At 36.9% G+C, this 15667-nt stretch overlaps 2 protein-coding genes across 2 annotated transcripts in view; one reads left to right on the forward strand and one right to left on the reverse strand.

The window, feature by feature from the left end:
- The window catches only part of plcd1b (phospholipase C, delta 1b), a 41976-nt gene that overhangs the window by 15166 nt on the left and 11143 nt on the right, over positions 1 to 15667 (reverse strand). The gene's annotated exons all lie outside the window — the stretch shown is intronic.
- On the forward strand, positions 7225 to 15395 carry LOC129447001 (uncharacterized). The gene is made up of 7 exons (XM_073871569.1): positions 7225 to 8370; positions 8954 to 9098; positions 11650 to 11812; positions 13135 to 13327; positions 13443 to 13502; positions 13855 to 13971; positions 15288 to 15395. The coding sequence occupies exons 1-7, from the start codon at positions 8287 to 8289 to the stop codon at positions 15393 to 15395; spliced, it is 870 nt and encodes a 289-aa protein (XP_073727670.1). The 5' UTR covers positions 7225 to 8286.

Genomic DNA, 15667 nt, shown 5'->3' on the forward strand with positions numbered 1-15667 from the left:
TGTCAGTCAGTGATTTCAGGCCTCACATGTCTAAGCGCCCTTCCCCCGACATCACAGTAGCACATCAGACTTTACAACACATATACAATTCTCATTCAGAAATAAAGTCATATAAGCTGTTTGTTAGAGAACTGTATCATTTAATTTAAAAGGTGCAGTCCTCTGAAGTAAAGTTAGCAGTTTGTCAGTCAGTGATTTCAGGCCTCACATGTCTGAGCACCCTTCCCCCGACATCACAGTAGCACATCAGACTTTACAACACATATACAATTCTCATTCAGAAATAAAGTCATATAAGCTGTTTGTTAGAGAACTGTATCATTTAATTTAAAAGGTGCAGTCCTCTGAAGTAAAGTTAGCAGTTTGTCAGTCTGTGATTTCAGGCCTCACATGTCTGAGCACCCTTCCCCCGACATCACAGTAGCACATCAGACTTTACAACACATATACAATTCTCATTCAGAAATAAAGTCATATAAGCTGTTTGTTTAGAGAACTGTATCATTTAATTTAAAAGGTGCAGTCCTCTGAAGTAAAGTTAGCAGTTTGTCAGTCAGTGATTTCAGGCCTCACATGTCTGAGCACCCTTCCCCCGACATCACAGTAGCACATCAGACTTTACAACACATATACAATTCTCATTCAGAAATAAAGTAAGCTGTTTGTTTAGAGAACTTGATCATTTAATTTAAAAGGTGCAGTCCTCTGAAGTAAAGTTAGCCTCACATGTCTAAACGCCCTTCCCCCGACATCACAGTAGCACATCAGACTTTACAACACATATACAATTCTCATTCAGAAATAAAGTCATATAAGCTGTTTGTTAGAGAACTGTATCATTTAATTTAAAAGGTGCAGTCCTCTGAAGTAAAGTTAGCAGTTTGTCAGTCAGTGATTTCAGGCCTCACATGTCTAAACGCCCTTCCCCCGACATCACAGTAGCACATCAGACTTTACAATACATATACAATTCTCATTCAGAAATAAAGTCATATAAGCTGTTTGTTAGAGAACTGTATCATTTAATTTAAAAGGTGCAGTCCTCTGAAGTAAAGTTAGCAGTTTGTCAGTCAGTGATTTCAGGCCTCACATGTCTAAACGCCCTTCCCCCGACATCACAGTAGCACATCAGACTTTACAATACATATACAATTCTCATTCAGAAATAAAGTCATATGAGCTGTTTTTTTAGAGAACTGTATCATTTAATTTAAAAGGTGCAGTCCTCTGAAGTAAAGTTAGCAGTTTGTCAGTCAGTGATTTCAGGCCTCACATGTCTAAGCGCCCTTCCCCCGACATCACAGTAGCACATCAGACTATACAATACATATACAATTCTCATTCAGAAATAAAGTCATATGAGCTGTTTGTTTAGAGAACTGTATCATTTAATTTAAAAGGTGCAGTCCTCTGAAGTAAAGTTAGCAGTTTGTCAGTCAGTGATTTCAGGCCTCACATGTCTAAGCACCCTTCCCCCGACATCACAGTAGCACATCAGACTTTACAATACATATACAATTCTCATTCAGAAATAAAGTCATATAAGCTGTTTGTTTAGAGAACTGTATAATTTAATTTAAAAGGTGCAGTCCACTGAAGTAAAGTTAGCAGTTTGTCAGTCAGTGATTTCAGGCCTCACATGTCTAAATGCCCTTCCCCCGACATCACAGTAGCACATCAGACTTTACAACACATATACAATTCTCATTCAGAAATAAAGTCATATAAGCTGTTTGTTAGAGAACTGTATCATTTAATTTAAAAGGTGCAGTCCTCTGAAGTAAAGTTAGCAGTTTGTCAGTCAGTGATTTCAGGCCTCACATGTCTAAGCGCCCTTCCCCCGACATCACAGTAGCACATCAGACTTTACAACACATATACAATTCTCATTCAGAAATTAAGTCATATAAGCCAGCTGTTTGTTTAGAGAACTGTATCATTTAGTTTAAAAGGTGCAGTCCACTGAAGTAAAGTTAGCAGTTTGTCAGTCAGTGATTTCAGGCCTCACATGTCTGAGCACCCTTCCCCCGACATCACAGTAGCACATCAGACTTTACAACACATATACAATTCTCATTCAGAAATTAAGTCATATAAGCCAGCTGTTTGTTTAGAGAACTGTATCATTTAGTTTAAAAGGTGCAGTCCACTGAAGTAAAGTTAGCAGTTTGTCAGTCAGTGATTTCAGGCCTCACATGTCTGAGCACCCTTCCCCCGACATCACAGTAGCACATCAGACTTTACAACACATATACAATTCTCATTCAGAAATAAAGTCATATAAGCTGTTTGTTTAGAGAACTTTATCATTTAATTTAAAAGGTGCAGTCCTCTGAAGTAAAGTTAGCAGTTTGTCAGTCAGTGATTTCAGGCCTCACATGTCTGAGCACCCTTCCCCCGACATCACAGTAGCACATCAGACTTTACAACACATATACAATTCTCATTCAGAAATAAAGTCATATAAGCTGTTTGTTAGAGAACTTGATCATTTAATTTAAAAGGTGCAGTCCTCTGAAGTAAAGTTAGCAGTTTGTCAGTCAGTGATTTCAGGCCTCACATGTCTGAGCACCCTTCCCCCGACATCACAGTAGCACATCAGACTTTACAACACATATACAATTCTCATTCAGAAATAAAGTCATATAAGCTGTTTGTTTAGAGAACTTTATAATTTAATTTAAAAGGTGCAGTCCACTGAAGTAAAGTTAGCTTGTCAGTCAGTGATTTCAGGCCTCACATGTCTAAGCACCCTTCCCCCGACATCACAGTAGCACATCAGACTTTACAATACAATTCTCATTCAGAAATAAAGTCATATAAGCTGTTTGTTTAGAGAACTGTATCATTTAATTTAAAAGGTGCAGTCCACTGAAGTAAAGTTAGCAGTTTGTCAGTCAGTGATTTCAGGCCTCACATGTCTAAACGCCCTTCCCCCGACATCACAGTAGCACATCAGACTTTACAACACATATACAATTCTCATTCAGAAATAAAGTCATATGAGCTGTTTGTTTAGAGAACTGTATCATTTAATTTAAAAGGTGCAGTCCACTGAAGTAAAGTTAGCAGTTTGTCAGTCAGTGATTTCAGGCCTCACATGTCTAAGCGCCCTTCCCCCGACATCACAGTAGCACATCAGACTTTACAACACATATACAATTCTCATTCAGAAATAAAGTCATATAAGCTGTTTGTTAGAGAACTTGATCATTTAATTTAAAAGGTGCAGTCCACTGAAGTAAAGTTAGCAGTTTGTCAGTCAGTGATTTTAGGCCTCACATGTCTAAATGCCCTTCCCCCGACATCACAGTAGCACATCAGACTTTACAACACATATACAATTCTCATTCAGAAATAAAGTCATATAAGCTGTTTGTTTAGAGAACTTTATCATTTAATTTAAAAGGTGCAGTCCTCTGAAGTAAAGTTAGCAGTTTGTCAGTCAGTGATTTTAGGCCTCACATGTCTAAATGCCCTTCCCCCGACATCACAGTAGCACATCAGACTTTACAACACATATACAATTCTCATTCAGAAATAAAGTCATATAAGCTGTTTGTTTAGAGAACTTTATCATTTAATTTAAAAGGTGCAGTCCACTGAAGTAAAGTTAGCAGTTTGTCAGTCAGTGATTTTAGGCCTCACATGTCTAAATGCCCTTCCCCCGACATCACAGTAGCACATCAGACTTTACAACACATATACAATTCTCATTCAGAAATAAAGTCATATAAGCTGTTTGTTTAGAGAACTTTATCATTTAATTTAAAAGGTGCAGTCCTCTGAAGTAAAGTTAGCAGTTTGTCAGTCAGTGATTTTAGGCCTCACATGTCTAAATGCCCTTCCCCCGACATCACAGTAGCACATCAGACTTTACAACACATATACAATTCTCATTCAGAAATAAAGTCATATAAGCTGTTTGTTTAGAGAACTTTATCATTTAATTTAAAAGGTGCAGTCCACTGAAGTAAAGTTAGCAGTTTGTCAGTCAGTGATTTTAGGCCTCACATGTCTAAACGCCCTTCCCCCGACATCACAGTAGCACATCAGACTTTACAACACATATACAATTCTCATTCAGAAATAAAGTCATATAAGCTGTTTGTTAGAGAACTGTATCATTTAATTTAAAAGGTGCAGTCCTCTGAAGTAAAGTTAGCAGTTTGTCAGTCAGTGATTTCAGGCCTCACATGTCTAAGCACCCTTCCCCCGACATCACAGTAGCACATCAGACTTTACAACACATATACAATTCTCATTCAGAAATAAAGTCATATAAGCTGTTTGTTAGAGAACTGTATCATTTAATTTAAAAGGTGCAGTCCTCTGAAGTAAAGTTAGCAGTTTGTCAGTCAGTGATTTCAGGCCTCACATGTCTAAACGCCTTTCCCCCGACATCACAGTAGCACATCAGACTTTACAATACATATACAATTCTCATTCAGAAATAAAGTCATATGAGCTGTTTGTTTAGAGAACTGTATCATTTAATTTAAAAGGTGCAGTCCTCTGAAGTAAAGTTAGCAGTTTGTCAGTCAGTGATTTCAGGCCTCACATGTCTAAGCACCCTTCCCCCGACATCACAGTAGCACATCAGACTATACAATACATATACAATTCTCATTCAGAAATAAAGTCATATGAGCTGTTTGTTTAGAGAACTGTATCATTTAATTTAAAAGGTGCAGTCCTCTGAAGTAAAGTTAGCAGTTTGTCAGTCAGTGATTTCAGGCCTCACATGTCTAAACGCCCTTCCCCCGACATCACAGTAGCACATCAGACTTTACAACACATATACAATTCTCATTCAGAAATAAAGTCATATAAGCTGTTTGTTAGAGAACTGTATCATTTAATTTAAAAGGTGCAGTCCTCTGAAGTAAAGTTAGCAGTTTGTCAGTCAGTGATTTCAGGCCTCACATGTCTAAGCACCCTTCCCCCGACATCACAGTAGCACATCAGACTATACAATATACAATTCTCATTCAGAAATAAAGTCATATGAGCTGTTTGTTTAGAGAACTGTATCATTTAATTTAAAAGGTGCAGTCCTCTGAAGTAAAGTTAGCAGTTTGTCAGTCAGTGATTTCAGGCCTCACATGTCTAAGCACCCTTCCCCCGACATCACAGTAGCACATCAGACTTTACAATACATATACAATTCTCATTCAGAAATAAAGTCATATAAGCTGTTTGTTAGAGAACTGTATCATTTAATTTAAAAGGTGCAGTCCTCTGAAGTAAAGTTAGCAGTTTGTCAGTCAGTGATTTCAGGCCTCACATGTCTAAACGCCCTTCCCCCGACATCACAGTAGCACATCAGACTTTACAATACATATACAATTCTCATTCAGAAATAAAGTCATATAAGCTGTTTGTTTAGAGAACTTTATCATTTAATTTAAAAGGTGCAGTCCTCTGAAGTAAAGTTAGCAGTTTGTCAGTCAGTGATTTCAGGCCTCACATGTCTAAACGCCCTTCCCCCGACATCACAGTAGCACATCAGACTTTACAACACATATACAATTCTCATTCAGAAATAAAGTCATATAAGCTGTTTGTTTAGAGAACTTTATCATTTAATTTAAAAGGTGCAGTCCACTGAAGTAAAGTTAGCAGGGTCAGCCAGTGATTATGTTTACATGGACAGTAGTAATCTAATTACTGACCTTATTCTAAATAATACAGTATTCAAATTAAGGTGTTTACATAAAATGCTTTTAATGCTTTCATGTTCCCATTTTACATGTTATAGAATTAATCCATTAATCGCAGACATTATTACATCCCCATGTTACTCCTGAACAACATAAAGTTCATAGTTGTTGTGATACTATATTATTTTTTTATTTTAAATATTACGAAAGCTTAAAGTGCAGTTAATTATTTGTTATATGTGTTAGATGTAGGGTTGCTAACTTTGTCACCCTCACCAAATACAGGACAAAAGGTGGTCTGCTGCAGCAGTGCAGGCATGGTTTTGTTTGTATACAGTGTATTTTGTCCAAATGATAGCTAATCCCTTAATTAAAATTGTATAATAACTCTTATGCCTTGGCAACATACAATGGGTTTATTAACAGTTTGTTGGTACAGCAGGTACTTTTAACACAGTCCTTAAATTGAACCATTACCGTATAACGCTGCTGAAAAAAAAACAGCATCAAACCAGCATGGACCAGCATGGGAATTATGCTGGTCTATGCTGGTTTAGCTGGTGGTCACAGCATACCAGCACCAAAACACAACATATGCTGGTATGACCAGCATGGGATGCTGGTGCTAATGCTGGTTTAGCTGGTGCTAATGCTGGTTTGGTGCTGGTTTAGCTGGTGCTAATGCTGGTGCTGATGCTGGTTTGATGCTGGTTTAGCTGGTGTTCACTAGCAAACCAGCACCAAAACACAACATGCTGGTCTTGCTGGTATGCTGTTTTTTTCAGCAGGGAAGACAAAACAGTTGTGACTTCTGCACTAAGGGTAATTAAACGTTATCCCCTTCATGTTCATCTTACATGTGACAAACTAAAACTAACATAGATTCAATGATTCTGTGAGCTGTAGTTTTGCAGAGTCAACTTCAAATACTTTAATTAAAACACACAGGATGTGAATTAGAAGTGTGAGAATGTCCAAGCAAAGTTGGAAATGTTTTGTTGGGGCCTTTAAGATCGATTTATTACGCAGGTCTGGATCAGTGATCTCTTTGTAATTGAGACTGAGCATTTTAATTATGAAGATCTTTGCACAAATAATAAAAGGATAACATGATATCATATTATATGACCCCCTTTAGCGTATACTGATTGTGTTTGAGATTATTCTCAAGTGTTCAGCACTGCTTGCTAGTTGTTTGACTTCATGCGGTGCCGCATGAACAGACAGGCGGATGACATCAAAGTACCGCGAGAGCATTTTGATAGCAGTCCACTTTGTCTGAATTCTCAAATCACTCTTGTTGGATTTTGTCGTCATCTGCTTCTCAGTTGTTGTGGAGCCACTGTTTAGATCAACGTAGCAGTCAAAAACAAGACATGGGAGGTCACATACAGGACTAAAATCAATGAGACCCAAAATACGGACATGCCGACTAATACGGGACAGTTGGAAACCTAGCTAGAGGGCCTTTCCTGCTTGAAGCCATCTGTTTACAGCCAAACAGTTGACCACTGTGTGTGTATATGTGTCCTGTCACAAAACTCCCACACAACGTTAGTAGGCTATTGTGATTGAAGTGTGTAGGTCATGATGCACTTTGATAATGAAGCTAAAATATGAATATGAATTTGATTTGTGTTTACTTTGATTATGACTTTAGCCAAATAAGAGTAATTAAAAACCACTGTTTACATCTTAGTTTTGCAGTTGTTTTATTTGAATATTGTTGTGCATGTAAACATTGAAACCCACTTGTTTTAGCCACTGATGCTCCACATCAGAGCAGCACATCAAACTGCTAACTACACAACCAGAAGAAATGAACAGGAGATTTAGTGTCATTTGAGGTTATCAACATATAAACATGCTTTTCACACTGGAAAAGTTAACACCAGGTTATTCTAAACCCCGGGTTAACGGAATCCTGGGTTATCTGTTTCACGTGTCACACTGTTCGTGCTTAACCAGGGGTTAAGAGATAACCCTGGGTATTCATAATCTGAAGTTACACTTTGTGTATTCCTAAACCCTAGGTCAGGTGTCTAAAACCCTGCTCATACACCTGTCTGTAATTATCAAACAACCCTGAACACCTTGATTAGCTGTTTCAGCTGTGTTCAATTTGGGTCAAAAGTTATTATATTATATTTTTTACTTGTTTAAAAAAGCTTTGTTGCATGTTTAATTTTTATTAGGTAATAAAAAAGACAGTCCAATAAGATATTGTAGGTGGAGCAGTAAATGTTCTCAAGAAACAGAGCTTTCATTAAGCTGTTTTGTTGTATGTATTAAATGTTTTTAAAAGTACATTCCATCAATTAATTTCCATGTGGATTTGTCAACATTTAGAGGAATCTCTCTGTAAATAGCAGTTGTTTTGGACAGTAGCACGAGGTGCTGTGCTGATCCCCTTGTCTGTAGCGTAACAGCAAAAACACTAAGCTGTGTTCATGCAGCGCTGCGCAGATCGAACAAGATATGACATCACAGTACCGCGAGATCAAACTTTATCAATACGTGCTCGAATCGCTCACGCGATATTTCAACGTGACATCCTTTCGGCCTTCCTATCAACGACACTTTTACTACGCAAGTCAGCAGCAGTGGATTCGTTTCCCTGGAAATGCAGACACGTGATAATGACATCACCGCTGTTAGCACCAATTTCCCGCGAAGCAGACTACACGCGCTCATTATAGGAGGAAAGGTGAGTTCAGTCCTATGTATAATAACATATTTTTGCAAAATATGAAAGATAAGCAGGATTAACATATGATTTGTGAAATATTTTATCTTATTTGACGGTTTGTGGTCAAAAATATTATCTTCCTGAGTAACGTTAGCCTATAATGATATTGGCATTGGTCAGTAAACAAACATTCGGTTTCAGAGTAACTTAACTTACTTTACTGATCTATTAATGTTGTCCATAAACGACTAAGTGCTTAGTAAAATTATGTGAAATAGCAGTAATAGATTGGGTAATTAGTAATTAATTCTTATTGTTTAATCTAAGTTTCAATCATGCGATTTTCTTATCATGCACAGTGGCACGAATAGCCACAGATATCTTTAAAGATTTTAAGTTGTGTATCTAAGTTAACTACAGTTGTGTATGTATGTATGTGTGTGTGTGTATATCTAAGCTATATGTATATTTACAAAAGTATACATGCATATACATAAGTTAGATACATATGTTATACCATTTGTTGGCTATTTGGGTAAACAATTTTAGCAATCTTAATATTATGGTTGATTAATCGATTGATTAATTTAATTATTTTCAGTCATTGCATGTCACTGCAGTCGCCATGATGCTGGGTATACCAAGGCAGAAAAAACGAAAAAGACCTCAACAGGATGCTGAGCATCACATTACTTGCAAAACAGACAAGCCTGAGCTTTATGAGCAAGTTATCAGCAAATATAAAGGTAAGATAAATTCTGTAGTATAGACGGTTTTCTTTCATGTACGCAAATGTAAGTTGCAAAGCATAGTTTATTTGTATGTGCATACAGACTTTTGATGCATGCGCATTGCGACAAAATGCAACACATCGCCTGGGCTACCTACTTCAAAATCCGTCAGTGAATGCATGATGGAAATTGTGTCACGTGCACTCTACATGGACTCTTGTGATAGATCCTGCTGACTTAAAGGGGCAATGAATCTGTCGATTTTATTGTTTTACTACTGTTGTCTGATATCTACTGTTCAAGTGGTTTTTCCATTCAAAAACATCAAAGGCAATAAGTAATAGGTTAGTTTGTAACATGGATTAGTTGCTCTCTGGATAATGGTTCGTTTGAAGGGGGGGCCGCAGTGAAGACCTGGACGTAAACGCCCACTGCTATGATCCCCGTCATTACATGTGGAGAAATGTTTTAAAAATATTGATGTGTAAAAATAGCAGCCGAACACAAATATGTTTGAGCCACAAAAGATTCTGGGTGCTAAAGATGATACCCATAAATGACAATACGTATAGTAAAGTATAAACAAAACTATAAACTCAACGTGACTAAATTTCCATAAACAACACAAGTAAGCACGCATCAGAATCTAAACCACGGCTGATAAGTCCTTATCACTAACTTTGTATATTTCTATTGTGCTTGTGAGGTTGCTCTTACATACACATAACGTTACATACCACAGTTATATGATAAAAAAGCTTTGTTGAGTGTTGGACCTTACAAATGCGACTTGCCTAAATTACCGTATACAACACAGTAAGCAGGCATCAGAATCTAAATTAGGGCTGGTAAGTTCTTCCTTATCACTAACTTTGTATATTTCTATCGTTATATTACAGTCATATTGTTAAGTGTTGCACCTTTATTAATGGTTTAATTTTTTTAGTAAATTAAAACAGTAAAATATACGTGTTTAGACACTGATGTTACAACAGGACATATCAAGCGATCTTTTACTAAACAGTAGTGACGCGTAGTAACTTAAAGTAAAATGTATTACTCACTGTGTATACTGTTGTGTCATTCCTGCCAGATGCAATATTACTGGTGCTTTTAATCACAGTTTCTCTGCAAATCCAGCACCGACTCATGGCTTCTTTACAAATGAATCCGTGGTACACATAGTAAACAAACACTCCCCAACCGAGCTGGAACTTCTTCAAAAACAAACTTTAACCACGCATTCCTAATGTTATGTTCCAAGCCTCCGTTAAACAACGTCTGTGTTCTTCCCATAGACGGTTCTTCCACAACCGAACACTTTGTTGGGTACTTATAACAGATCACCACGTAAAAATAAAAGGAAACATGTTTTCAAAAGTCATTTTGGTTACATTTGGCAATCTTTAAAGACATGTTTACTAGGGGTGGCACGGTTCACAAAACCCTCGGTTCGGTTCGTATCACGGTTTAATGGCCACAGTTCTCGGTTCTGTACGGTTCTTGTTGTTATTTTTACTTTTAATTTTTAACACTCCAGAAATGTATTATCTTATTAATGTAGTAATTATCCATAATTTAGGATACATTATTAAAAAAGTTATATCATGTAATCATGCACAAACTGAATTTGACTTTAAGCACATTATTGGGACCCTCTCTTTTTTTGGCAAAAAAGGAGAATGTGTATATCCATCTTATGTGCCTTTTTAGCACACAAAGATAACTTGCATTTATCAAACTGCCAACTTCAGTGTAGCTTTAAGATTTATCACTGAGAGGCTGCTTAAATACTGCAGAGAGTATATGTGGACGAGAGAGAAACACAACGTTTAAACCTGTAATATTTAAATCCGTCTCTTTTTTCCACCGTCTTCCTTTTCTCTCCCACTTGCCATTTCTACATGTAACATAACCTGCAGCACTCACTCTCCACAACAGTCAACTTTTCTTTCGCGAAAGGGAAACACGCCATCTGAGGCAAGGTCACATACAGGGCACGAGGCTATTGCGCATGCCATGAACCGTGCGACGCACACACGCTCCGAACTGAACGGTTCGGATTTTTTTCATGAACCGTGCCACCCCTAATGTTTACTGATTGTTGAGACACTGCATGGTTTGCTTTACCCCTGACCCACACATGTCACGCAAAGCTGTGGACAGGGCTACAAAAGTGGTCATTGTATATTGGTTTGGGGAGGTGTTTCAATTCTACTCTGACATCATATTTCAGCACATTCCTGAATAGACCATTTTCCTGGCTTGGTGCAAAAAACTGTTATATTTCAATAGCCATACGTTTTCAAATTTGTGATGTTCATTTAAGTATGATGACCTCTTATATAACAAATTATCAAGGTAAAATGTATTGTTTTACTCCTTTTAATCCAGCCGACAACAACAAAATGAAAGATCCAACTAGGGCAATGTCCAAATTTGTTGGATACCACAGATAAAACTTCAGATCTAGTAATTTTTATTATTGTTTTTGGATAAGAGCTCATGAAAATAATAATTAACTTTAAAGGAACATCAGAACTTACTGGTATTTTTTTCTTTTTAGGACGTGGAGTTTTCACCACTGAAGCATTTTTTAGAGGTGATTTTGTCCTTGAATACAGAGGTGAACTTCTGACTTCAGAGGAGAGCCTTGATCGATCTGAACTCTACAATGACGTTGAGAACACATTCTTGTTTGATTTTCAGTGGCATGGCAAAAATTGGTGGTGAGTATAGAGTTGTCTTGAAGTAATAGGGCGGTTAAGGGTTAGTTCACCAAAACTCCTGTGGCCGGTTGCATAAAACTTTAAGACTAGTCTTTAAAGTTAGTCATGAATTTTTTTCTTCAAGACTGATCATAACTGTTTTAAGTATGTTACATAGAAAGGTAGATTGGTCTAATTTAAATCCAAATAATAAGACTGATTAGCCCTAACTAATTGCTAGTTAGTCAGAATAATTCTTAAGACGCAGTCTTAATGTCACGGCTATGTTTATGCAACTGGGTCCTGGTGATCCTCGTCTCTGCACATTTGGTATGACGCACTCAGTACCCAGCTGATGATTTTTATTGTGTGTAAAAAAGCAGAAACAAAGGGGCAGTTTACCATACAGGGTTTAGATTAATCCAGGACTAGGGCTTAGTAATATTAGGACATTTTACAAAAAAAATTTGCTGTGCATCTTGTGATAAAAACAGTGGCACTGATATGTTAAAGAGCACCTATTGTTTTTAAATGTCCTCTGGTGTTTAAGTGTGTATTTGTACATGTTAACAATATGCAAAAGTTACAAGCCCAAAAGTAAACCATGACGCGAGTTATCGTCTCCAACGTAAAGCTCTTTTCTTGGATTACAACAAACACACGGATTGTAGGCAAAAGGTTTATTTCCTGGGATTGGTGATGTAGACAAGACCGACATTATCATAATTCATCCTGCTTCGAACTCAACCTGTAAGTTAACTCCTGTAACTTCTGTTAGTAACTGAATCTTTCAATCATGGTAAGAAGTCTCACGTTTCCAGCTGACAGAGCTAATCAGACCAATCACAACATACAGATTAGCTGACCAATTAGGCACACAGCTTTTCAAATCAGTGCGTTTCAGGAAGAGAGTTAAATCTGGAAATACAAAAATAAACCTTATGTGGAAAATAATGTGTTTTTTAACCATAAACCACATGAACACATTATATTATACCAAATACACAAAATAATATTGTTTTTTTTAGAAATGAAATAGGCGCTCTCTAAGATATCTCAGTGAAAGCTGTTTTCTGTTCAGACAATTCAAACTTGTATTTAAGTCTGCGAATAGACTTTAGCCCTGTTCAGGAATCTGCCCCAAAATTTGTAGAGCAGACCATATAACCAGACCCACTGATGTAAAATGCCTTAAAGCCAAAAAAACTCATTTTGATTTCATGTAGTTGTTAAGATATGTTTACAGAAGTTACTCTTACGAGGTACAGGCATAAAGGAAACAACTGCTGTACAAGATTACAAATCAGTCTCTTATGCTTGGTGGTATTTTTATGTATTTATAGCATGGATGCATCCAAGGAAGATGGGTCCTTGGGAAGACTTGTAAATGATGAGCACAGAAATCCTACATGCAAAATAAGAACTGTTGAAGTGAACAAAAAACCTCATCTGTGTCTTTTTGCTGTACGAGATATCCAACCAGGAGAAGAAATCACTTACAGTTATGGAGATTCAGATTGGCCTTGGCGAGCTAAGGTACTGTCAAGTATATCCTAAGAATCTTTAACAATATTTCATGATGACATTTTTCTCTTATGCTGATTTGATACCATATGATTGTGTTCTCATATTTCTCAAATCTTTCATTTAGGTATCATCAACAGAATCCAGTGATGAAAGCCCAGTCAGCAGTTTGGATTTGCAGAAATTGGTAAGTACACAAAACATCTATATTCGGGTTCTATACAGTCATGTGGGAAACTAGCAATTTGAGAGGTTTTTGACATATTGGACAAGCATTTAATCCTCTGTGAAACAATGCCACAACTTCTAAATCGTGCATTTTTTCAGTAAACGTATTCTTGTTTGTTTTTTTAAACAGAGGAATACTGACAGATTTAAAAAGTAGGTTCAGCTAAAGTTACTGTAGGACAGATGAACGTGTACCTTATATTACTGCATCTCACTGTCTTTTATACATCACAGTATAAAACAAAACCATACAAAAGCTTAGCAAATACAGTACAAAATTTACCCCCTAACTCTTCTTTTCTGACTTTCAGTTCCATCAGGCTCCTCCTGTTTCCTCATCTGCCCTGTATAAGGTGTACATCAATGAACCACATAAGCAAGTTGAGCCACAACAGTCAGGCAAAGCAAGTACATCAGAGAATAAAATGGTAACCATTCTATACATGCAGAAAGTATCTTAGGCCGTTTACTTCATCAGATAACTAGTTACACTATATGGACAAAAGTATTGGACGGCAACTTCTAGTGAACACATTTAACTACTCATTTCTGTGAACACAAATCTTAATGCTACAGTATATAATGATATTTTCCAAAATTGTGTGTGTCTAATTTTATAGCAGCAGTTCGGGCAGAGCTCTTTTCTATTCAAACATGACAATGGCCCCACAATCGATTTTGTATTTTAAAGACATTCAAGTCTTTAATAAATCACAACAGTCGTTATGTAACAAAATGATGGTTTGCGCTGGCACAAGCTGTTAGTAAATCTGGCCCATAGACCCTTCTTACTTTATGTGCTATATCTTTTCTAACAGATTTATGGGTTTCCTTATTTAGTTTACTAAACTAAATTTATTTGGCTTGCTCTTAAAGGAATAGTCTACTCATTTTCAATATTAAACTATGTTATTACCTTAACTAAGAATTGTTGATACATCCCTCTATCATCTGTGTGCGTGCACGTAAGCGCTGGAGCGTGCTGCGACATTTCGTTCCATTCATTCAATGGTACCAATCAGAGATAAAGTTAGAAGTGAGCAAACACATCAACGTTTTTCCTGTTTAAAACGAGTAGTTATACGAGCAAGTTTGGTGGTACAAAATAAAACGTAGCGCTTTTCTAAGCGGATTTAAAAGAGGAACTATATTTTATGGCGTAATAGCACTTTTGGGAGTACTTCGACTCGCCTGAAAAGTCCGCTCCCCTTCTCCCTCTCATAATGGGAGAGGGAGGGTGTTACTGCGCCGAGTCGAAGTACTCCCAAAAGTGCTATTACGCCATAAAATATAGTTCCTCTTTTAAATCCGCTTAGAAAAGCGCTCTGTTTTATTTTGTACCACCAAACTTGCTCGTATAACTACTCGTCTTAAATAGGAAAAACGTTGATGTGTTTGGTCACTTCTAACTTTATCTCTGATTGGTACCATTGAATGAATGGGGCTAAGCTAAATGCTATCAAAGTGTCACAACGCGCTCCAGCGCTTACGTGCACGCACACAGATGATAGAGGGATGTATCAACAATTCTTAGTTAAGGTAATAACATAGTTTAATATTGAAAATGAGTAGACTATTCCTTTAATCTAAACCAGAGCACTTGAAATTAAGCAATATTTTATATTTACTTTTTGTTTTCTATATTTTTGATTGGTTTTGCCTAATGTCTTTGAGTGTCACAGCTTTTAACATTATGTACATTTTACTTTTATTTTAAGTTTAATACCTTTTCATATATCCTCAGAAACTCAAAGATTGCCATGAGCGCTTTAACAGAGCACAAATTAAAACGAAAAAAACTGCCATAGAGCCATCACAAGAATATTTCATGGGTAGTAATATTTGGATATGATCATCACATTACTTGATTAGCACCTCAGTCAATTAAGACTTTATTATTTAAAGTGTTAATAGTCGTTGAACAGTTTCCATGCTGCTTTTATTTTTAACTTTTTTTCAATTATACTTTTAAAGTTACAGACAGTATTATAGCATACACATTTAATGCACCGTCTTAGGCACCCTGTGCAATGTCTACCTCTGTAAAAGCCTTATTGCCCTCATACCCTTCTCCTTCTCCTGTGCAGCCCTCATCACCTGTGATGACCACATCATCTTTCTCTG

Source organism: Misgurnus anguillicaudatus, chromosome 2, assembly GCF_027580225.2.
Source record: "Misgurnus anguillicaudatus chromosome 2, ASM2758022v2, whole genome shotgun sequence".
Taxonomy (NCBI): domain Eukaryota; kingdom Metazoa; phylum Chordata; class Actinopteri; order Cypriniformes; family Cobitidae; genus Misgurnus; species Misgurnus anguillicaudatus.